Raw genomic sequence first — 24,501 nt, forward strand, 5'->3', positions numbered from 1 at the left:
GACTAGTTTTAAAAATATTTTATTATATAATTTCCTTTGATACATTTTAATTACCTTTTAGATAGAGAAAGGGGTATTTCTTCATGGTAAAGGTGATGAATCAAGCCCAGAGAGGTTAAGTGACTTGCCCACAGTCAAACAGCTAGTAAGCATCTACTCATTGGTAAGTAGCAGCTACCGGGAGGACTAAGGTTTGGGGGCCCATCTCCATCTACCTCTAACTTCAGCGTTGATTGAGAGGAATTGTACTTTGTGTCTCCTAGGGGTTACTGTAACCTCCTTTTGAGCCTCTGTTTTAATTTCCTTAGATGGCATCTAAATACTTAAAGGACAATTGCTAACCCTCCCTTGCATTTCTTACTTGCAATCAGAATCAGAGAAAAACTTTCCTGTCCTAGTTGGCAAGTGTGGCCCTGACCCCCGGGGCTGACTTTCTTCCTCTCAGCTCAGGAGCCTTTGTCAAGATAGGAGTGAGCAGGGAGAAACAGATTTGTGTGCAAAGCCTGGGCCTGTGGCAGTTCCAGGTAGTTCATTGGAATTTACACACCAGAATTCTAATGAGCTTTTTCCCACCAAACTACTTTAAGAGCTCAGACTTTGATATAATTAACCACTTTTTTGCAAAATGATGTTAGGAGGATCATTTCAGGTTTTTTTGGTGGCTCAGATGGTAAAGAATCTGCCTGCAATGCAGGAGACCCAGGTTCAATCCCTGGGTCAGGAAGATCCCCTGGAGAAGGTCATGGCAACCCACTCCAGTATTCTTGCCTGGAAAATTCCATGGGCAGAGGAGCCTGGTGGACTACAGTCCGTGGGATTGCAAAGAGTGGGACACAGCTGAGTGACTAACTTTACTTTTATTTTTTTTACAAAATGGAATTGGGAGGATTCTTCTAGTGTTTTTTAAATCACAGTAATATTTTACCATGTTCTGCATATTTATAGAACATCAAATTTACCATCTTAACCAATGTTAAGTGTCTACTTCAGACATGTGAAGTGTATTTGTACTGTCGTGCAACCAATCTCTAGAACTTTTACCATCTTGCAAAACGGAAGCTCTACACTCTTTGAATAGTAACTCCCCACTTCCCTGTCCTCTCAGTCCCTGGAAACCACTGTTCACTCTCTGTCTTTATGAAATGGCTACTACATGTACCTCACATACATGGAATCCCACACATTTGTCCTTCTGTCACTGGCTTATTTTTCACTTAGCATAATGTCCTCAAGTTTCATTCGTGTTGTAGCATATGTTAAAATTTCCTTCCTTTTCAGGAGGAATAATATTTTGTTTATCCATTCATTCATTGATGACTACTTGGGTTACTTCCGCTTTGGGGATGCGGTAATTAATGTTGCTATGAATGTGGGTATACAAATAGCTCTTCAAGACTCTGCTTTCAACTCTTTGGGGTATATACACGGAAGTGAAATTGCTGGATCATATGCTAATTCTATTTTTAATTTTTTGAGGAATCAATACATACACATACATACTGTCAGCCATAGTGGCTACACCATTTTACATTCCCACAAACGGTGTACAAGAGTTTCGGTTTCTCCACATCCTCACCAACACACATTGTCTGTTTTTTTCACAGTTACCATCCTAATGGGTGTCATTGTAATTTTGGTTTGCATTTTCCTAATGATTAATGAAGCTGAGCCTCTTTTCATGTGCTCATTGGCCATTTATATTAATATGTCTTCTTTGAAGAATGTCTATTTAAGTCTTTTTCCTATTTTTTAACTGGGTTGTTTGGGTTTTGTTGTTGAGCTGATGGTTGCCTTTTCACTCTGTTGATTGTGTCCTTTAATGCACAGAAGTTTATAATTTTTATATAAACCAATTTATCTTATTTTTGCTTTTGTCTCCTGTGCTTTTGGTGCCGTGTCCAAGAAATTATTGCCAAATCCAGTGTTGTGAAGATTTCCCCCTATTTTTTCTTCTAAGAATTTTGTAGTTTTTACTCTTACATTTAGCACTGTAATCCATTTTGACCTAAGTTTTGTATATGGTATAACATAAGGATCCTGACTCCATTCTTTGAATGTAGATAAACAATTGTCCCAACATCATTGTTTGAAAAGACTTTTTTCGCCACTGAATGGTCTTGGTACCCTTGTCAACAATCATTTGACCATATATGCGAGAGTTTATTTCTGACCTCTCTGTTATATTCCATTGATCTAAATTACTGACTTTATGCCAGTACCACACTATTTTGACTACTGTGGCTTTGTAATGAGGTTTTAAATCAAGAAATGTGAGCCCTCCAACTTCGTTATTTTCAAGATTGCTTTGGCTCTTCAGGGTCCCTTGAGATTCCACAAGAATTTTAGGGCAAAATTATCTCTATTTCTGTAAAAAAAAAAAAAAAAAACAAAACGAGCCTTTGGAACTTTGATAGAGATTGTGTTAAACCTGTAGATCACTTTGGCAGTATTGAGATCTTAACATCTGAACAATATTAAGTCTTCTGTGGACTGTCTTACATTTTTTGTTTGTTCTGATCTAGCCAGCATCTCAGAGAAGGCCATGGCAACCCACTCCAGTACTCTTGCCTGGAAAATCTCATGGACAGAGGGACCTGGTAGGCTGCAGTCCATGGGGTCGCTAGGAGTCAGACACAAGTGAACAACTTCACTTTCACTTTTCACTTTCATGCGTTGGAGAAGGAAATGGCAACGCACTCCAGTGTTCTTGCCTGGAGAATCCCAGGGACGGGGAGCCTGGTGGGCTGCTGTCTATGGGGTTGCACAGAGTCGGACACGACTGAAGCGACTTAGCAGCAGCAGCAGCAGCAGCCAGCATCTAGGCTGTGAACAAGTCTCCTGGGAATACTCTCTGAATAACAGGAATAAAGACATCTTTCCTGCACCACTTCAGAATTAGGGCCTGTGTAAATCCAAGGGGTGAGGAGAAATCCAGAAAAGAAGAAGGTGTGATTGGGCCCATGAGGGGCTCCCTGCTGAGTGGGGATTGGCCGTTTTGTAAACATTAAAACACAAGGGAGCAAAACCTTAAAAGGGGGGAGGGGGGATGAGTGCTAAAGGCCACCCATCAGCAATGTTGATTGAGGTTCAGGCTTCAAGATGGCTGCACCCCACCAGGATATTTCACCCTTGACCTTGCCTGTGAACTTAAGGTCCAAAAGTCCTAGCAGGGTCTTTCGGAGGGTCAGGACATGTCATGAACTTGCTTGGAAGTGCTGGGGAAAACATCCTTTTCAATGTCTTCTTTTTAATTGCTCTCAGTGGTAGTAGACTTTTCTTCTGAAACCCCCAAATGGCCAAGTGTGATAAATAAGGTGTAGGGTAAAAATTAGCATCTTTTTTGTCAACTACTGTGTGCAAACAACAAAATTATGTTCTTTATTCTCCTTTCTTTTCTTACTTTATTCTCCTAACTTTTCTAACTGGTAAGTAAGAACTCAAATCATCCATACAGTCTTCCTGATGTAAAGCAAAACTTCCTTCCCCACTGTGGACCCCATTCAGACAGGTTTTAGAAAGTGTCAGAGGAGAGACACTGACACTCCTAACTAGAACTTAGGAGTGAGAAAGAGTCACCAACGTGCTAAGTCGGTAGTTTCAATCAATGCTAAAATTCATGTAGCCATAGCTAAAATATGCAAGTGCCCTGGCCGACAACCTTCAAGTGAGATGTCAATGAAGACAGTCTTCCACATTCTGCCGGCACAAATTCACCAAGATCAAGCATGATCTTGATTTGTCCCTGGGTACAGGAATTTAGAAGATTCTAATATCAAATAAGCTCATGGGAAGAGAACACATGCCGCCCTCCAAAACAAACACCTGCTTTAAATCTGACCAGATGAACAAAGATGCTATGAACACAGAATGAGCCGCTGTTGATTCACTTCTGCCCTGAAGGGACCCCATCATTTGTGCAGCACCCTCCAAATTACCGGCAAGCAACTCATTTGAAATTTGGCAAGGACAAACACAGATGAACAATTTCACCCCAGAGATTCAGAGTAATCAGCCTGGTTGGGAGCACAGTGAGTGTTCCGTGTGTACCTGTCAGGCCTGCAACTCTGTTTGAAGCCCATTCAGGCCTGTGGATGGTTTCCCAACCCACAAACATCTCAGCAGCCCCTCTATATCCCAGAGACTGATGTGCCTGATGCTTGGGACCATCTGTTGCTGAAAAAAATCCAGTTTAGTTAGTCAGGCTGATGCTTTTGCATGCCTGTAGGTTATTGCTCTGAAAGGCAGGTCCTTTGAGGATCTGCTTGGCTATGACACTACTAAAGGCCAAATGCTAACTCATGTCCGTAGCTTACGGCTAAGTCTGTATGTGATTCCTCTATTATCACCCTATCTTCTATTCCCAAGCCTGGTTTTACGCGCAATGAGTTACATATCTGTGCCTTTAGTATCCAGCAAAGCATAAGGGAAGGTTGTCTGTGTGTGTGTATGTGTGTGTGTGCGTGCATGTGTGTGAAAGAGAAAGGTAATATGAGGAGCTGGGGTTTCTAACCACCATCCCCATCTCTCACCACATTTGTGAACTCCTGGTTATAGTGACTTTGTGTTCGCAGACCTGTATTCAGAGCCTGGCTTCATATGTCCATGACAAGTCATTTAACTATACATAGTTCAATTTCCTCCTCTATAAAATATAGATTGAAAATAGCTGGGCTTCCCTGCTGGCTCAGTAGTGAAGAATCTGCCTGCCAGTGCAGGAGACGCAGGTTTGATCTGCCGTCTGGGAAGGTCCACTGCCACAAAGCAACGAAGCCCCTGCACCATGGCTACCGAGCCTGCGCTCTAGAGCCCAGCGCTGCAACTACTGACGCCTGTGAGCTCTAGAGCTCACAGTCTGCAACAGAAGAAACCACTGCAACGAGAAGCCCGCGCCCCGAACTAGAGAGGAGCCTCCACTCAACCACAACCAGAGAAAAGCCCGCGCAACCATAAAAACCCAGATCAGCCAAAAATAGATACACAACTAAAATTGTTTTTAAAAAAGAAAATAAATACCTCCAACCATTACCAAAAAATATATATCTTGCCATTTGCAACAACATACATACATCTAGAGGATTATTATTCTAAATAAGTCAGACAGAGAAAGACAAATACTGTATGATATCACTTATGTGTGAAATCAAAACACACAAACAAACAAAATGAAACAAAAATAAACTCATAGATACAGAGAATCAATGGGAGGTTTCCAGAAGGTAAGGAGTGGGGGGAATGGGCAAAATAAGCAATAGGTAAAGATTATATAAACCCCCAGCTATATAATAAATAAGTCACATGAATGTAATATTCAACATAGAGAATATGGTCAGCAATACTGTAATAACTTTGTATGAGGACAGACAGTAACCCTATGGTAATCACTTCATAATGTATATGAACATTAAATCACCATGCAGTACACCTGAAATTTAACATAATATTATATGTCAACTATAGTTCAATTAAAAACAGGAAAATAGCTTCAGTGCTTTCTGGGAAGATTGGATCAAATCCTTGAAATGTGCCTTACATATGTATATGCCTGCATATGGTGTTCAATAAATTGTTACCATTTTTTTTCCAAAATTATATGTATTTTTTCTGACTATAGAAATAGAAATTATATAGATATGAGACAATACAGGAAAATGTAAAACAAAGACTAACTAACCACCCAGAAATAACCTGTTGTCTCTTCTTCCTGCCTTGGTTCTACCTATTCTCATGCAGTTAAAGTCATACAGAATACATAGCTATCTAAATAATAGCTGTTATTTTTTGAGCACTTAAAATGTGCCAGGAACTGAACTATATGCTTTGCCTATATCATTATATTAATCTTTACAATTATGTTCAAGAGATATTATTATCCCCACTTTACAGATTATTATCATCTCAAGGAGAGTGTGTACTCAGCCTGACTCCCTGTAGTGCTTTCCTATGTTAACTCAACATTTACTCTACAGCAGCCGAACTAAACACATATTAACAGAAGTAAATGCACGGGTTATCTCTTTCCTTTCCCCCCAGGAGGTTCTTAGCTGAAATTCTGCCCTTAGCCTGACTACAAAGATGAGTTTCCTGGATGTGTGGATAATGATAGTATATCCCTCTGCCTGACTGCTCTTAACTGTCTCATAACACTATTCCTCTATAGAGTCAGTGATTCTGTTTATGTGTGCTTAGTCGCTTAGTTGTGTCCAACCCTTAGAGACCCCATGGACTGTAGCCTGCCAGGCTCCTCTGTCCATGGGATTTCCCAGGCAAGAAAACTGGAGTGGGTTGCCATTCCCTTCTCCAGGGTATCTTCCTGACCCGGGGATCAAACCCCAGGTCTCCCACATTGCAGGTGGATTCTTTACCATCTGAGTCACCAGGGAAGCCCTGAAAATGAAAGTGTTAGTCGCTCAGTCGTGTCCAACTCTTTGCAACCCCATGGACTATAGCTCATCAGGCCCCTCTGTTCAAGGGATTCTCCAGGAAGGGATACTGGAGTAGGTTGCCATTCCCTGGCAGAGAAGGGAGTGTAAATGCCTCTTCATGCTCCACCTGCCGAAATGCCGAAATTATCATCACAAGTCAGCTGACATCCTCATCCTGGTGGGCTGCTCTCAGGGTGAGTGCTGATCCCAATTAGAGCCCTAGAGACAGCACGAGCAAGTTTATAAATAAAATGAAATGGCCTCTGACACTGTCCACTTCTTTTCCCACCCCACCTCCTCTCCCGGCTCCATTCAGCCCACCAGGCACCTGGCTTGAGTCCCATTCTGAAGTCTCTGGCACCCTACACTAGGGTGAAGTCACCAAGCTTTTGGAGTTACACACAGCAGACTCAAAACTGTCACTAACTAGTCCTCAGTGATCTTGGGCAAGTTGACCTATGTAGGGCTCCATTTCCTCCCCTGTTAGCGGGACGGCACAATATGTCAGCTGCCGAAATGTTCTTACACATCTCAATGCCTTTTCAAGGGCATGTGTGCTCTAATAAGGGTCTCCTGAATACCCAAAGACCATGAAGAACGCCATGCTGCTGGGGCAGAATTCCAGGGAGCCAACAGGGGAGTGGGCACTGGGGACATGGAGTTGTCCATAAGTCTCTATGGTTCATCCAGACAAGGGCTGAGTTCTCTGCCCTCCCACCCATGGGATGTTAGAGACTAACCATGGTCCAGGGTAAAAGAGGCAGAGCTACTCCAAGGAACTTTCTAAAGGAATATACCAAAGCATTCTGAAAAATAATTAAGTGGTGTTTCATTCAAATCCTTCAAAAACTTTCAGGCATTAAAAGCATCAGTGGAAGAAATGAGCTCTGAAACCATGAAAGGACATGGAGGAAACTTAAATGCACATTGCTAAGTGAAAGAAGCCAGCCTGAAAAGGCTGTACACTGTATAAGTTCAACAATGTGATATTCTGGGAAAGGCAATTCTATAGAACACTAAGATCATCAGTAGTTGCAGGGTTAGGGAGGAGAGAGAAAGTGAAAGAAAGTGAAAGTGAAGTCGCTCAGTCGTATCCGACTCTTTGGGACCCCATGGATTGTAGCCTATCAGGATCCTCCATCCATGGGATTTTCCAGGCAAGAGTACTGGAGTGGATTGCCATTTCCTTCTCCAGGGGATCTTCCCAACCCAGGAATCGAACCCGGGTATCCCACATTGCAGACAGACGCTTTACCGTCTGAGCCACCAGGGAAGTTGGAAGGAGGAATTAAATAGAAAGAGCCCAGAAGATTTTTAGAAGGGTGGAACTATTAAATATCATTACTATAATGTTGGATAATGACATTATGCAGTTGTCAAAACCCACAGAATACACAACACAAAGAATGAACCTTAGTGTCAACTATGGACTTCAGTTAACATTTCAGCATTGTTTCATTGCGACATCATCCCTCCCGCCATTGCAGGAGATGTAGAAGACACAGGTTCAATCCCTGGGTCCAGAAGATCCCCTGAAGGAGTTTGAGTAGGCTTCAGGAGTTGGTGATGGACAGGAGAGCCTGGCATGCTGCAGTCCATGAGGCCGCAAAGAGTCAGACATGACTGAGTGGCTGAACTGAACTGAACTGAACTGAAAGACATAATAGGGGAAACCAGGGATGGGGAAAGATATATAGTAACTCTCTGTATTATCTGCTCAATTTTCACATAAACCTAAAACTTCTAGGGCTTCCCTGATAAATCAGTTGGTAAAGAATACGCCTGCAATGCAGGAGACCCTGGTTCAATTTCTGGGTCAGGAAGATCCCCTGGAGAAGGGAAAGGCTACCCACTCCAGTATCCTGGCATGGAGAATTCCATGGACTGTATAGTTCATGGGGTCGCAAAGTCGGACACAACTGAGCGACTTTCACTTCACTTAAAACTTCTAAAACTTAAAATCTATACAGGCCGTTTTCAAATAGAATGATTGCTTGATAGCTTTTTATGTAAGAAGAGAGTGCTGACTCCAGGAGAGACAGGTCAGGTCTAACCCCAGGCTTAGCAGGAGGAAATGGCTTGGTGGAGCAGCTTCTCAAGGTCTTATTTTGTGAAGAATCACCTGGGGATCTTCTTAAAATTCAGGGTCAGCAGGTCAGGAGTGGTGCCTGAGCCTCTGCATTTCTAACAAGCTCCCAGGTGAAACCTGAGCTGCTGGTCCACGACCCATACTTTCTGCGTGGAATCAACCTCTCTGTCCTGCACTTATTTATCGTCAGATCCTGTTCAGACACACATAATCTCTGTTTGTACCTAAATGAGTCCCAGAATTGTCTTTTGTGTCCCCACGAGTGCCTGAAAACCCCCACAATAAGAAAAATAGCCTAGTTTCCAAACACAACCCCAGCCAGAAACTGTTCCAAAAGCCAAATGCTGTAACTAAACCCTAGCCTGCCTCTCAAGCTTGCCCTCTGCTGGTGGACACAGGTCATTGTCTTCTAAACTTTCACCCAGCTTTCATACTGCTCAAATGCTCTTTTTTTTCTTCCAATTAATAAAGTCAGAAAAATTAGATGACATGTCCCAGAGGTTTATTTCACCCTTTTAGATTTTGGAGAACTTTTCTACTCTGTTCCTTAAAGTACTTCCTTCAGAGTGGGAAGATAAATCATGGAACAACACAGACAACTTATAACTGTGTGTGTTGTCCTGAAGTACTCCCCTACCCTGACTTTGTTCCCATCCCTCCCAGGGCTTTCCATGGTAGAGCAGTAAGACTTCATTTATATTGCCAGACCAGAAGGGAGCAACAGTTCCTTTTGATCCAGAGTTGGGACTGGTAGTGGAGACAAGGTTGGTGTCTTCCAGAGGCATCAGAAGCAAAAGAAGACTTTAAGAAGGATGGGGAGATGGGGAGAGTCATGCTATTGATCATATCACTATCATTCATTCAGGAACAAATTTATTTATTACCTACTGGATAAGGCTGGATATACCCATGCCTCAGTCATTCTGCACACTCCCTCTGCACCACCGCCCCCTACCCCAACCACCTCCAAGCCCTACCCTTTGGCCCTGTGGGCTGCTTCTAGCTACTGTCCTTGTGCAGTCAACCTCTTAGAAGCGTGGTAGAGCTCATCGCTTCACTTTCTTGTCTATCCATTTCTTCCTTGGCCTTGGGGCCAGGAGCTGAGCATTCCTAACCCCTGAACACAGAGATTGTAGCTCATATGGGTAAGCATGCTGCTGCTGCTAAGTCACTTCAGTCGTGTCTGACTCTGTGCGACCCCATAGACGGCAGCCCACCAGGCTCCCCCGACCCTGGGATTCTCCAGGCAAGAACACTGGAGTGGGTTGCCATTTCCTTCTCCAATGCATGAAAGTGAAAAGTGAAAGTCGCTCAGTCGTGTCTGACTCTAGCGACCCCATGGACTGCAGCCTACCAGGCTCCTCTGTCCATGGGATTTTCTAGGCAAAAGTACTGGAGTGGGGTGCCATAGCCTTCTCCATATGCTTACTATGGGTAAGCATAGTGCATGCTAAGTCGCTCAGTTGTGTCTGACTCTTTTGCAACCCCATGGACTGTAGCCTGCCAGGCTCCTCTGTTCATGGAATTTTGTCTGCAAGAATACTGAAGTAGGTAGCTATTTCCTCTGCCAGGGAATCTTCCCAACTGAGGAATCAAGTCACTTCTGTGTGTCCTATACTGGCAGGCAGATTCTTGACCACTGAGCCACCTGGGACTCCAATAAGCATAGCAGCTGATACTTACAGTTTGCTCTATCCTAAGCAATCTACTTGCATTGCTGCTGCCATTTAGTCACTGTCATGTCAAACTCTTTGAGACCCCATGGACTGCCAGGCTCTTCTGTGCATGGAATTCTCCAGGCAAGAATACTGGAGTGGGTTGCCATTTCCTTCTGCAGGGGATCTTCCTGACCCAGGAATCAAAGCTGCATCTCCTGCTTGGCAGGTGGTGCTTCACCACTGAGCCACCTAATTCTTACAGCAATTCTGTGATGATCCTCATCATACAAATGAGAAAGTTGGGGTGCAGAGAGGTTAAGAGACACAGCTAGTAACTTAATTTGTTATTTTCTCTAATAGGTTTCTGGGGGTTGATGGGATCCATTATTCTGTTGCAGTCAGATGGGGGGTAAGACCAAGTAGACAGGTCTGGAGCAGGGGCTGGGATATCTGCATCAGCCAAGGACTGGTCAGGCATCTCTGTTCACATGGCCTTTCGAAGAGGCTAGCTTGTGCTTCCTCCCAGCTTATCAGTGAGTATCATTGGAAATCTTAGATGGTGGTTGACCAGGCAGGAACTGCAAAACTTCTTATGATCTTGCTTCCAAAATTAGGTGACATCATTTTCACTATATTCTGTCAAAATATATAACAGTCCAGCTCAGATTCAAGTAGGTAGAAGAATAGTCACCATGTCTCAATGTGGGAAGAGCTTAAAGTATGTTGAGGCAAGGAACCAATGAAGACCATCTTGGAGACAAGTCATTACACCAGGATTTGACCCAAAGCAGCCTGACTCCAACCTTTGTATGCTCAACCATTATGCTCTACTGACCTCCACATAGTACAAGACGCAGCCGTACTGTGCTCTTGGTGGCTGGTATAAGACATAATGGTGGACAAAGGAAGAGGTGATTAAATTGCCTCCGTAAATCAGGAAAGGCTGACAGCAGCAAGTACTACACACACACAGCCCTCCCCCTGCTGTGGAGGACAGATTATGACTGCACTGGGCAGCATTCTACGCAATCCCTCCATTACACGAGGTGACCTAAAAGCTGAGGGTGGTTCTGTGGAAAGTTGCTGACCTGGAAGTGAGGAGCTGTGATATCCTGTCCCAGCTGTGTCACATTGTAGGCCTGGAACCTCAAGAGAAAGCAGAAGGTCAAGGCAGGAAAGAACTAGCGTGCCCAGGCCTTTCCAGAACCTTGCAGGGTAGAATTCCTGACCATGTTGTGCCGCCCTCTCCCATCCCCAGATTGGAGACCCACACCTGGTGATCTGTATGGACTGCTCAGCAGACACCATGACCAACCGCCTTCTCCAGAGGAGCCGGAACAGCCCACAGGCAGATGACAACACCACCACCATCGCCAAGCGCCTTGAGACCTACTACCGGGCCTCCATCCCTGTGGTCGCCTACTATGAGACAAAAACACAGCTACATAAGGTAAGTCCCCTCACGGCCCCCCAAAATGAGCCAACTATCCACTTTTTTTTTTTTTTTTTTTTCAAAAACAAAGAAAAAAAGTAGGAAATTTCAGGTTTAGGGATTTTGGAATTAGAACTGCATTGTTGTTGTTGTTGTTCAGTCGCTCAGTCGTGTCTGACTCTTTGCAACCCCATGGACTGCAGCACACCAGGCCTCCCTGTCCTTCACCGCCTCCTGGAGTTTGCTCAAACTCATGTCCATTGAGTCAAAGATGCCATCCAACCATCTCATCCTCTGTCATGCCCTTGTCCTCCTCCCTTCAATCTTTCCCAGCATCAGGGTCTTTTCCAATGAATCAGCTCTTTGCATCAGGTGGCCAAAGTACTGGAGCTTCAGCTTCAACATCAGTCCTTCCAATGAATATTCAGGACTGATTTCCTTTAGAATTGACTGGTTTGATCTCCTTGCCTTCCACGGGACTCTCAAGAACCTTCTCCAACACCACAATTTGAAGGCATCAACTCTTCAGCACTCAGCCTTTTTTCTTGTCCAGCTCTCACATCTGTGAACTGCATACAGCTGCACAATTGGGGCCAGCATGTGGGTCCCTTATGCTCTTCACTTTTTGTATCAATCATCATATGGATCATGAAAAGCTGGTCATACAGTGTTTACAGAAGCCAATACAGTTGCTCCATATTCCAAGAAGGAGGGAGGGAGGACAGGACTAGGGATAAGGCATTAGTTCTGACTTTCAGACCTCAGCTACACAGGAGAATCCAAAAGGTCTCATCTAGACCTAAAATTCAACAACTTTGAATGTCTAAATTTTGGCATAGTTCCTCACTGACACTTGGCTGACTCAGTTTCTTGCAATAACTAGTGTTACTAGGAGAAGCAGCATATGGGGCCAGGAGAGCAGATGAGGTGAAACAGTGAGGCAATGGGTGGTCAGCTCAATGATCAGGAGCAATAATCCATGCTGAGTCACTGTAAAGTTCATGAATTTGGGAAAGCTACCCAATCTTTATTCATTCACTCATTTAATATATATGTACCAAGCACTTCCTACGGGCCATCCATTGCCCTGATGGTTTGGATGCAGGTAATAAGATGTAGTCCTTGCCTGCTAGAGCCTAGGGTTTAGTAGGTGTGCATGCGTGCTAAGTCACTTCAGTCACGTCCAACTCTTTGCAACCCCATAGACTGTAGATCACAAGGCTCCTCTGTCCACAGGATTCTCCAGGCAAGAATATTGGAATGGGTTGCCATGCCCTCCTCCAGAGGATCTTCCCGACTCAGGAATCAAACCCATGTCTCCTATGGCTCCTGCCTTGCAGGCAAATTCTTTACCACTGAGCCACCCAGGAAGCCAGGGTTTAGTAGGGGAGACAGACAAATCAGTGATCACAATATGGAGTGAAAATGAGCAGAGAGTAAGTTCTGAGGGCCCTTTAACCTGATCTAAAGGAAGACAGAGGAAGGTCACCAGAGAAGAAATAAGCTGAGCCCGAAGTGGGGGTGCTGTGAGGGGAGCAGAGCACTTCACACAGAAGGAGCTTGGCTGTGACATAAAGTGCCAAGAAAAAGATAGAGAAGTGGGTGTGGAGAGGCAAGCAGGGACCAGATCAAGGTGAACCTGTCCTGGGAGCTACTGAAGGGAACAGACATAGTCAGGGTTTCCACTTTGACAGCTCACTCCATCAGCTTAGTGGGGAATGGATCCCAAGAAGATTAGGCCAGGAGACCACCGGGAGGTGGGATGGATCCAGGAACCAAACCCTCAGAACCCAACACAGAGGAGAGAGAGTAGACAGCTACTATCTGCTTTTCCCAGGGAGTTAAAAGGAAACATCTTCGATCAATAATGTATCTTGGAGGGAGCTACATGATTGATTCCTTGGGGAAAACCATTGATAATGAAATCTTATCTTCTGAGCCAGTTAATTGTCCATTTTCCAGACCCTTAAGAACTTAACCCTGTTTAGTATCTGAGAGGTGTCCCAGGATTTAACTCAGAGATGTCCCGTATGTGACATGAGAGACACCACCCCCACCTTTTTCACCCACAGCAGCCACTGCTAAGCCATCGTTGTTTTTCCCTCAAGACCTTGACTTGGTCTTGAGATGTTAGCATAGCACAACAGGCAGCTCCTTCCAGTTACTAGGACTTAATGTGCAAGATGAATCCTGTTTGCTGTGCTTCATGTAGCCTTGAAAGTGAAAGTCACTTAGTCATGTCCGACTCTTTGTGACCCCATGGACTGTATAGTCCATCACAGTATAGTCAATGCCGTGACTATACAGTCCATGGAATTCTCCAGGCCAGAATACTGGAGTGGGTAACCTTTCCCTTCTCCATGGGATCTTCCCAACCCAGGGATCAAAACCAGGCCTCCCACATTGAAGGCAGATTCTTTACCAGCTGAGCCACAAGGGAAGCCCAAGAATACTGGAGAGGGTAGCCTATCTCTTCTCCAGGGGATCTTCCCGACCCAGGAATCAAACTGGGGTCTCCTGCCTTGCAAGCGGGTTCTTTACCAACTGAGCTATCAGGAAAACCCCTCGTGTAGCTTTAGTTGCCACATAAAACAAAGACCCAGATCTTTAAACAAGCAAATAAAAAGTATATCATAAAAGGGCAGGGTCTTAATAATTTGGGTGACAAAGGTCTTTCCAGGATTCATGATTTCCACCCTCATGCCACCTGGAACACAGATGGAAATTATCCAGAGAGAAGAGGGTTTCTTCCTCTTTCAAGATTTACAGAGGTGAGAAAATCCTGAATTAAGACTTTAGCCACTTTCAGAGTCAGGAAAGCCCTTTTATCTCTCTCCTGTATCTTTCTAGCCTAAGTACTACATGCTCACACATGATTGGCACGTGGACACAGGGCTAACCGAGTTCTCCAATACAGCTGATCTCTGGGATCCTCCTTAGAAACAGTTAAGTTAGTGGGGAAGGGAGCTTCCTGTAGCATGTGGCTCAGCTCTTCAGCTTCCCCCACATTTTGGAGATGTTGGCAGCTGGATCTGTGGTGAGGTAACGTATACGAACCATTGGCAAATATTTAAAACCACTCCAAGTTCTGACTCCAGAGCAGTGTGGGCTCCAGCCCTCAGGTCTCTCCTAGGGCCTCTTGGAGGAAGTCCTTTCATCCCTTCCCTGGCCCCGGGCTGTCCTCCCCATGTAGCTGCCAAGAGGAACAGGCTTCCTCCGCCACCTGGAGCAGAGTCAGTGCAGGGTAGCCTCGTGCCAGCCCAGGGACCCAGGGATGGGAGACTGGCTTGTAGGTGCCCCATGGGGCTTGCCAGCAGCTCAGGTGGGGATTGGAGAAGCAGTGAGGGAGCCGGCTGGCTTGGTCTGTATTGGAGAAGGTGAAAGCCTCTGGCCTTTTGTGTTTTCTGGCTTTCTGGACTCTTGCCTGGTCTCTGAGCACCAGTTTGATCAGCTCCTGATCTCAAGTGATAGCCTGCATCTTGTTCATGTGATGCTCTTTGGAGTCGTAGTACCCCCTCCCTGTCTCATTGGTAATTGAGCCCACAGCAGGACTGCTAACCTCCAGGTGGGCTCCTGGATCATGTAGGGAGTTTTCTTAAACTACGTGGGGGTGGTGAATGAACTTCTAGATTCAAGTGAGACCATTCAGTAGTGGCTCAGTGAGATTTCTTTAGGAATTAGAGCCACAGAAACAGTCCAGCCCAGAAAAAGACCACCCTCCAAAAACCCTTCCCTCTAACCTGTGTTACCCACTTATGCTTACTCTCCATCCACCCCCTGACACCTTTACTGCCTGATGATGTGTGTGTGTGTGCTTGGTCATGTCCAGCTTGGTAGCCTGCCAGGTTCTGTCCTTGGGATTTTTCAGGCAAGAATACAGGAGCGGGTTGCCATTTCCCACTCCAGGGGATCTTCCGACTTAGGAACAGAAGCCAAATTCCCTGTGTCTCCTGCATTGCAGGGGGATTCTTGGCCTCCTGAGCCATCGGGGAAGCCCACTGCCTAATGATAGTCAGTCCTTTTTGCCACCAACTATCTGGAAAAGTGCAATGGAATTTCAAACAAAAGTAAAAAACAAAACAAAACCAAGTTTATAGAGCCACTGCCTTATTCTTTGTTATGCCATCATGATATAATGATGTAAAAGTTAGAACTTCTTGTAACATAAACCAAGGGGTAGAAGCATATGTGATCCAAATGGATCCTCTGACCTTCCGTTTTCCCCTCTAATAAAGTCAGCTTTCTGCTGCATCTAAGAAAGAATTAGAACTTTCGTCCATGTCACTCCCTTCCTCCTTGCACTCAAAGTAGACATCACTAGGCAATTGTGGTTCTTCTTTCCTATCCGTTCTGGATGTTGCCTTAGAAATTTTATCAGGGACTTCCCTGGCAGCCCAGTCGTTAAGAATCTGCCTGCAGAGCTTCCCTGCAGGCGACTCAGTGATAAAGAATCCACCTGCCAATGCAGGAGACACAGGTTCGAGGGATCCGGGAAGATCCCACATGCCCTGGAGCAAGCAGCTAAGCCCGTTCACCACAACTATTGAGCCTGTGTCCTAGAAGCCAGGAGCTGCAGGTTCTGAAGCTGAAGAGCCCTCAAGCCCATGCTCCCAGCACGAGAAGCCACCACAATGAAAAAGCCCAAGGACCACAACTAAAGTAGCCCCCCACTCACCACAACTAGAAAAAAGCCTGCACAGCAACAAAGACCCAGCACAGCCAAAAATACATAGATAAACAAAAAGATGGAAAAGGATTAAGTTTAAAAAAAAAAAAGGAATCTTGTCAGCCTATGCAGGAGGTGCAGGTTCAATCTTTGGTCGGGAAACTAAGATCCCACATGGCTCGCAGCCAAAAACCCAAAACATAAAACAGAAGCAATATTGTGATAAATTCAATAGACTTTAAAAATGGTCCACATCAAAAAATCTTTAAAAAAAAACTTTATCGACACAGCAGTACAGTCTCGCCCAACTCACTAGAGTTGACCCATAAGAGAAAGCTTTTTTCACCTTGAGTTAGAGAATTTATAATTGAAAAAATAATTGAAATGAATCATTTTGATGGGCTTCCCTGGTGGCAATAGTGGTAAAGAACCTGACTGCCAGTGCAGGAGACATAAAAGACTGAAGATTGATCACTGGGTCGGGAAGATCCCCTGGAGAAGGAAACGGCAACCCACTCCAGTATTCTTGCCTGGAGGATCCCATGGACAGAGGACCCACTCCAGTATTCTTGCCTGGAGGATCCCATGGACAGAGGACCCACTCCAGTATTCTTGCCTGGAGGATCCCATGGACAGAGGACCCACTCCAGTATTCTTGCCTGGAGAATCCCATGGACAGAGGAGCCTGGTGGGCTACAGTCCATGGGGTCACAAATAGTCAGACACAACTGAAGTGACTTAGGATGCATATAGCATTTTAAAGTGAATGACATAGTAACTGTCCAGAGGCTCCCTGGTTTGAGTGTAAGAAAGCCAGAGTCGCTGAGGTGTGTATTCACTTTGGGAACTTGGTGAGTCATTTCACTGCTAAACCTTTCAGCAGAATAAAATGAATGGACAGAATGGGATCTCCTGGAATACCCTAGGTCTATCACTCTATGCTTCTCAGGAAAAAAAAAAAAAAAAACATATATATATTTGTAGTCATGCATACTTTTCTGTTTTAGAAAACACAAAAAAGTAGGTAGTCCCATAACTCAGAGGCAAACAGTCCTGATTGTTTCCTTCAAATCTTTTTGCTATGAATTTTTAAAGCATGATGCTGACCACAGGTATATTCATGAGATTGTAGATAACAGCTGGCCTAACCTGAAACATGGAGCTTACTTGTAAGGTGATGTGAACCAGGGCTGAAACGGGTCCAGGGAGCCTCTGGGACCAGGCTCCCTTCTGCTCCTCACGGCTGTCTTCCCCTTCTTCTCTCTCCCATCCTGATTTTTCTCTTTCTCTGGTCCAGAAGCTAGAATATGGCAAACATACAGCTTCCACGTTCATGTTCCCACAACAGGGCCAAATTCCAGAGAGAATTATTCTGGCTGGCCGTGCTTTCTCTGGCCCCTGGGCCTACCAGCTCTGGCCGGGCAGGTGGGGTCACATGGGGCTGTTTCATCTGTTCGGTAGCTGTTTATTGAGTGCACACTTCATGTCAGATTCTTGGTGCTGGAGACACAGCACTAAAAATCCCTCACTGAAAAAAGAGCAGTAGACAAGAAAACAATTGCTGATAGGATTAGCTCTATGAAAAAACAAAACAGAGTGGGTTGTTACAGGTGAAAAGTCTCTAAGGAGGTAGCATTTGAATTAAGATCAGACTAATAAAACTATGGTTGCCTGATGGCCTGGTGCTTGTCCCTGAAAATTGGGTGGGAAACAAGAAATTCCCAGAAGAAAAGATCTTGTAAACTGGGAGAAATTCTAGAAATAGCTTATTCAAGTGGCATGTACAAAAGTGTATAAATTGATATTTAAAACCTCTCCTTTTGCTAAGGATACAGCTGCTTTTAAAAAAGAAACTAGAAAATTTAAGAGCATAAAGATAAAAATAACCCGGAATTATTCCACCCAAAGATAAAATTGATAAACAAAGAAAACATTTTAATGTATTTTCTTACATTCTTGTTTCTTCATTTTTAATATGCTTTTTACTCCTGGCATCATAAGCCCAGAAACGTCCCCCAGCCCTAGAGAAAGCAGTCCTGACAATAGATGATATCTGTTCCTGGGTTATTTATTAGTCTTAATCAATTTAGAAAATAAAAAGAGAGGCCAGTGACTCATTAAACAGGCACTTAACAGATGCAGAAAATCCACTTCCTTGGCAACTTGGCATTTATAAAGGAGAAAATAAGTTATTCGTTCTGCAGCTCTTCTGCTAAAATGTCCCAACTTCATAAATAGTTTAGCCATTTTTAGTAAGTCCTGAAATATAGCTGTATGCATTTATTGTTCTGGGTAGTCATCCAACCTGGCAGGAGACTTCCTGTGAACTGAGGGATAAAGAATGAGAAATGCCATTGCTGGAACTTCCATGAAAGGAGTGGAAGCAGAAGGCTGCATTGGATCAAATTTTACCCCTTGGATATAACAGTCCATTTGATAGCCCTAAATCAATTGGATTCTTGACTGGAGTCTAATACGAGGCAAGGAAAACCCCAAATTACTTGTGTACTCTGAATTCTCTGTGCTTGAATCCTTCATTTGAATTCTTCTTTCAATTGGCTAAAATAATTTGAACTAATTTTTAGTTCAATCTCTCTATGACTGTCTAGGAGTGTCGCTATGGTGGTTTTATACATCAAATACCATTTCACTAGATCTAAAATTTAGGTCATAATATTTATCTATCAAATTTAGGTCATAATATTTCTCTATCAATTGTTTTCAACCATTTAGTGTTGTGGAGAAAAGGCCAAAACAAATTTGAAAGTAAACTTTTTCAACTTGTATCTTTAAAGAAATGTTTTAATGTGTTTCCACATAATTCAAAACTTGTGTCCAGATATAGGTCTGATTTTCACTGATCCTCAATGGCATGATAATTTTGTTTTAACTCAAGAATGTTTTCTGTAAGTATTTTTTATGTACCACTCTCTCTTGTTTTTCTCAAGTACACACAGATCTCTTCTTCCAGTGCCACCCGGTAGAAATTTAATGTGAGCCACATGTGTAATTTTAAATTTTCTAATAGCCATAATTTTAAAAGGAAAAGTGACACTTTTTATCAGGCCTTTGAAATCTGGTGTGTACTTCACACTTGCAACACAGCTCATTTTGCGGTAGCCACATTCCAAGGGCTCAGTAGCAACAGTGACTTCTGGACTAGACAGCTCAGTTTTCTATCTATAAGCCACTCCATTATTTTCAATTTTTTTCTGTCTACTTTCTAGGAAAAATCCCAAAGTTGTCTTCCACGTTACCCAACTCAATTTTCTACTCCATTGCTCCTTCTTTCCAGCTACCAACATTGATTTTAATTCTCATGTGTTTTTCTGTATTTTTACCTTAGCTGATTCTTTTCATCTGATGCTGTTGCTATTTCAGTCTAAACCTGTTCTAATTTCATGACTTTCTGCTCTTATTGATAGCAACCATGTTTTCTTACATACTGCATACTGTTTAAACTAACAACGAAAGTGAAAATATTAGTCTTTGAGTTGTGTCGGACTTTTTGTGACCCTGTGGACTCCTCCGTCCATGGGATTCTCCAGGCAAGAATACTGGAATGGGTTGCCATTCCCTTCTCCAGGGGATCTTCCCAACCCAGGGATCAAACCCGGGTCCCCTGCATTGTAGGCAGGTTCTTTACCATCTGAGCCACCAGAGAAACTCAAAATATACATTAATTGTCCCTCCTGTGTGCTCTCATAAACACCATTTCTCTCTCCATCTTTGTATTTATTATGTTTTGCTTTTTATTTCTTTACTTCTCTACATCTACCAATAAGAAGTGAACTCCCTCCCCTTGCCGCCCCTCTCCCTCTCCCTCCTTCTGACATTAATCAACACATACTTCTTCTATGGTGGAAAGTTCTGATTTCATGAAAATACTACCATCCTGTACACATGTCTGAAGTATCTGGAAGTCAATACATGTTGCAGAAATGGTTTTTTTTAATAGTTACTAACATTCCATATTAACATATTATCTAATTTATTCAACTAGTTTATTTCTCATTTAGTTTGGTTACTACTAAATATGCAGTAAATAAACACACTCATTTAGGCTTTTGTTTCTAGTATGAGAGACTGCTGAACTGTTTTAAGCAGAGACCTCTTAATCTCCTTCACCGATTTCTCCCAAGCCCACCAATCCCCCTTCCCCCGCTTCTGGCAACCACCCATCTTTTCTCTGTCTGTGAGTCTATTTTCCCTTTGTTCTCTTTGTCTCTGTCATGACTTATTTCACTTAGCACAGTATCCTCTAGATCCATCTATGTTGTCGTTCTTTTTGTGGCTGAGTGGTATTCCACTGTGTATATGTACCCGTCGTCTTTGTCTATTCATCTACTGATGAATGTTTAGGCTGTTCCCATATCTTGATTATTGTGAATAGTGGTGCATATATGTTTTCCCATTAGTGTTTTTTTTCCCTTTGGGTTATGCAGAATCATGTGGTAGCTCTGTTTTTAATTTTTTAGGAACATCCATACATCCATATTATTTTCCACAGTGTGTGTAGCAATTCATATTCCCATCAACAGTGCACAGGGGTTCTGTTTTCTCTGCATCCTCACCAATATGTTATTTTTTGTCTTTTTGACAATAGCCATTCTGACAGGTGTGAGGTGATATCTCACTGTGGTCTTGATTTGCATTCCCTGATGATCTGTGACACTGAGCATGTTTTCAAGTGTCTGTTGGCCATCTGTATGTCTCTTTAGGAAAAATATCTATTCTGGCCTTCTTCAAAATAGATATTTCATTTCCCACTCATTTCCCTTTCTCTCTCTGTTACACTGAGAATTCTTTGAAACATAGAAAAGCTTTGGGATTTCCCCGGTCCTGGATGCCTGGCCTCTTTGGTCAAGGCCCCACCTCAGCTGAGTTTCCTTCTCAGTTCTGAGTCTGTAGCTTCCTCGCATTCAGTTTGGACCTGCCCTGCTCGAGTGCTCCTAGCAACCTGGACCTGGAGACAACCGTCTCTCCTGCCCACTGGTCCCGGAGAAAGGAAGATGCATGAAGGAGAGAATGAGTGACTTAGAGGAACCCTGAGGGTCTGTCCTCGCGCTTGGCAAATGAGGCATAAATCTCCCGTCTGTCTCTGAGAGACTTAAGAAATTCATTCCTTATGACTCTGCCTGAAAGAATCTTCTTTCTACCCTCCGCCACCCTTCTGATCAGCAGGCTTTCACTAGATTCCCACAAAGAGCTTTTGATTCGGCCCAGCGTTCTCTGCACCCCTGTGGCCCTGTTGAAAAGAGTTGTGCTCACTGCAGGCTTGTCTCCCCCGAGAACAGCAGGCGGAAGAGAACGCCAGACCTTTGTTCTCTTCTGAACACAGTCTTAATTGTCTTTCTCTGGTTACTTTCATCATGGCCAGGCTTTGTTTTAACCAACTCAGGGCAGTCCCTTCTCTGGGCTCCAACCCCGTCTCGAGAACCTTCCCAGGAGCCACTGCCATGGATTCTACCAGCAGAGAATTGGCGCTGTTCCATCCAGGTCCTTGCCAGAGTCCACAGACATTCATGGGGTGTCTCCAATGTCCAAATGTTGGGTGCTTAGTGCTGGGTATTCAGAGAGGAAAAGAGACGCATGAAACTTTGTACCCACAGCATGGTTGTAAATGTAATAATAGGATTTACAAAATGTTTCAAGTATTTGGAGGCACAGAACTTGGGCCTGGAGAGGCAGATAACAGTTTCAGGAAGAAGAAGACATTTGAGCTGGGTCTAAAGGGAGAGTAGAAGTTAGAGCCAGATGGAAGGGAGGGGACCGAGGCTCTGAGAGTGAGAAAGAGCCCAGTAATGCTAGTACAGGACGAAGTGCACACAGATGGATTAAAGTGGTGGCAGACTTGACTGAAAAGCAAGGTGAAGGCCCCATTCCTCCCTTATGCAATAAATTTTCTAGAAGGAATTATCCAGTAGAGATATGATCTGGGCCAAGTAGGTAATTTACATTTTCCTAGTATTCTCGTTCACCAAGAAAAAAAGAAGTAGCAAAAAACAAGTCATATTAATTTAACAATATATTTTCTTTAACCTAATATAGCCTAAATATTATCATTTTAACATGTAATCAATATAAAAAATAATATTGAGATGGTTTTACATTCTTTTTTTAATCTCTGTCTTCAAAATCTGGTACTTAAGCCTATCTCAATTCACGTGCTAAATTTTCATCAGAAATACTAGAATGGTATTTGTATTTCATAAAATTTACAATTGAAAAGGTAGATTTCACACACTCAAGTTGTTCAAATATATTTTTAATTTTCCAATAACTGAGTCAAGTATTAGTTTTTAAAGTTAATTTTAATTACAGAACATCAAAAACTTAATTCCTCTGGTGTACTGACCACATTTCAGGTGTTCCGAAGCCACCTGTGGCTGGTAGCTACTGTATCCTGGGTAGTCCTAACTTCTTCAAGGAAGTTTGAACTAAGTCCTGCAAGTAAGGAAGGGAACCACAGAGTCATTTCAAGCAGGGACATGGCTGATCAGATCTGTTTAGAAAGGTCACTTTTAGAAAGGATAGTTTGGTTTTTTTCCATATCTGTGAAAAGATCTGCTAGTCAAATGTAAACTTTGGACAAAATTGGGAGGAGGAGAAGGAAGGAAAGAGAATAGCAAGTTTAAACGGGCAGACTGCTGTTACCCTGGGAAGTCCTGTGAAAAGAGCAGTCATCAACGTGCAGATTATAAATCATCCTTGTATTTTTGTTAAAGCTCGTCCTTAAAGTAAAGGTACATTGTCCTCCTTCTTTCTAAGGCCTTGAGAGTGAGAAGGAATGTGTGACGTGACCAGATCAATGAAGTGGACAACTCCCCAGGGGCAGCCTTTTTCATGATCCTAACTTTGCAAAAGTGCATCTGATGATTGTCCACAGACATGCACAAGTTCTAAGCACCCCTCCCCTCTGGCGATAGGGATCCCTGTGGTTGAACAGAGGACGGGGTGAAAGAGGAAGAAGGTGGCCCACACAATCAGCATAAATCACTCAGTGGCAGCTTGGGTTTGTCCCAGGAGCCCCATGGCGCCAATACATGAAAAATGAAACTCAAGCAATGTTTTGAATAGTGTGGGAAAATTCAGGAAAAACACTCGATCTGGGCAGTGTTTAAAACAGCTGACTATTTTATGGTTCATAAATTCATAGAACTAAAGAAAAAGAGTAGACAAAACGTGCCAATCCCAGGGTGATATAACTACTTTCCTAATTTATGATCTGTTCCGCTGACAGCTGAGCAGAAATATTATCTCTGATTAGTTTTCCTTTGAGAAGTCAGGTGAAACCTCAGAAATTTAATCATAGCTCCTATTCGCTGGCCTTTAGTTTTCTTGTTTAAAAATTCTTTTGTATATTGGTCACTTAAATGCAGGACTTTATATCAAGTCTCATAACAAGAAGGGTAATAAGTTCTCCAAGCAAATCCACTTACCTGGTTCTCAATTAAATTAAAGATATGAAAACCTCGTACATTCCGACTCAGCTGATTTAGAACTGGAGCTCCTTTGGGGTAAGATCATGGGGTTTACTTTCACTCTTCCTGGGTAAAGAAGGTTGCTGTACATTGATATTATCAGCATTGATGACATGTTGAAAACTGACTGTAAGTGGGAGGACACCATATTTTTGAGTTTGCACAATTGCCGAGGAAGCTCTCTTCACACTGAACAGTTAGTGTGCCGTTTACACAGGATTCTCATCTGTTCACTAAAGACTTAACACTAGTGCCTTGTGAGCTAGTTTAAATTTGCTGAAGTTGTGAGCACCGAGAATAGTTCCTGTTGCTTAGAAAGCACTTAGGAGGTTGGTTCTTTTCCATTTCCTATGAGTTCCACAGTTACATATGAAAATATAAAAGCCACTGGTTGTTCTCTTAAAATATTCCCCTTGTGGGTATTAGATGAGATTAAGGAAATGTCCAGGTAATTGCTCAAGAACTGGAGGACAGATTTGGAGAGTAGACAGAAGGCTTTCGTCCCACTCTGTTACTTGGGCTCTCTTTCGCTCCATAAAAGTCCAACCCATTCTTTTCCCAACATGCTCATGCCCACATGCACACACACACACACACACGTGTGTGTGTGTGCATCTCATTGGCTCTAAAATTCTATTCTCAGAGTTTTGCTTCTGGGGCCTAATGAGGGTCTCAGATTAGTTTCATAGATTTCCTACTCACTGGAGTCAAAGGCTGCTTTCTCCATCTAGAAAGCCTGATTATTTGATT

The 24,501-nt window shown here is 43.3% G+C and overlaps 1 protein-coding gene across 2 annotated transcripts in view; it reads left to right on the forward strand.

Annotated features, from left to right (window-relative positions):
* The window catches only part of AK5 (adenylate kinase 5), a 259,382-nt gene that overhangs the window by 228,623 nt on the left and 6,258 nt on the right, over window positions 1–24,501 (forward strand). For both annotated transcript variants that reach the window (XM_086390681.1, XM_086390682.1), the window contains exon 13: window positions 11,428–11,619. In XM_086390681.1, coding sequence (XP_086246807.1) covers window positions 11,428–11,619 — 192 coding nt within the window. The remainder of the gene's footprint in view (window positions 1–11,427; window positions 11,620–24,501) is intronic.

This window comes from Bos grunniens, chromosome 3, assembly GCF_055505025.1.
Source record: "Bos grunniens cultivar Pamir isolate PY7600 chromosome 3, Bosgru_T2T1.0, whole genome shotgun sequence".
Classification (NCBI taxonomy): Eukaryota; Metazoa; Chordata; class Mammalia; order Artiodactyla; family Bovidae; genus Bos; species Bos grunniens.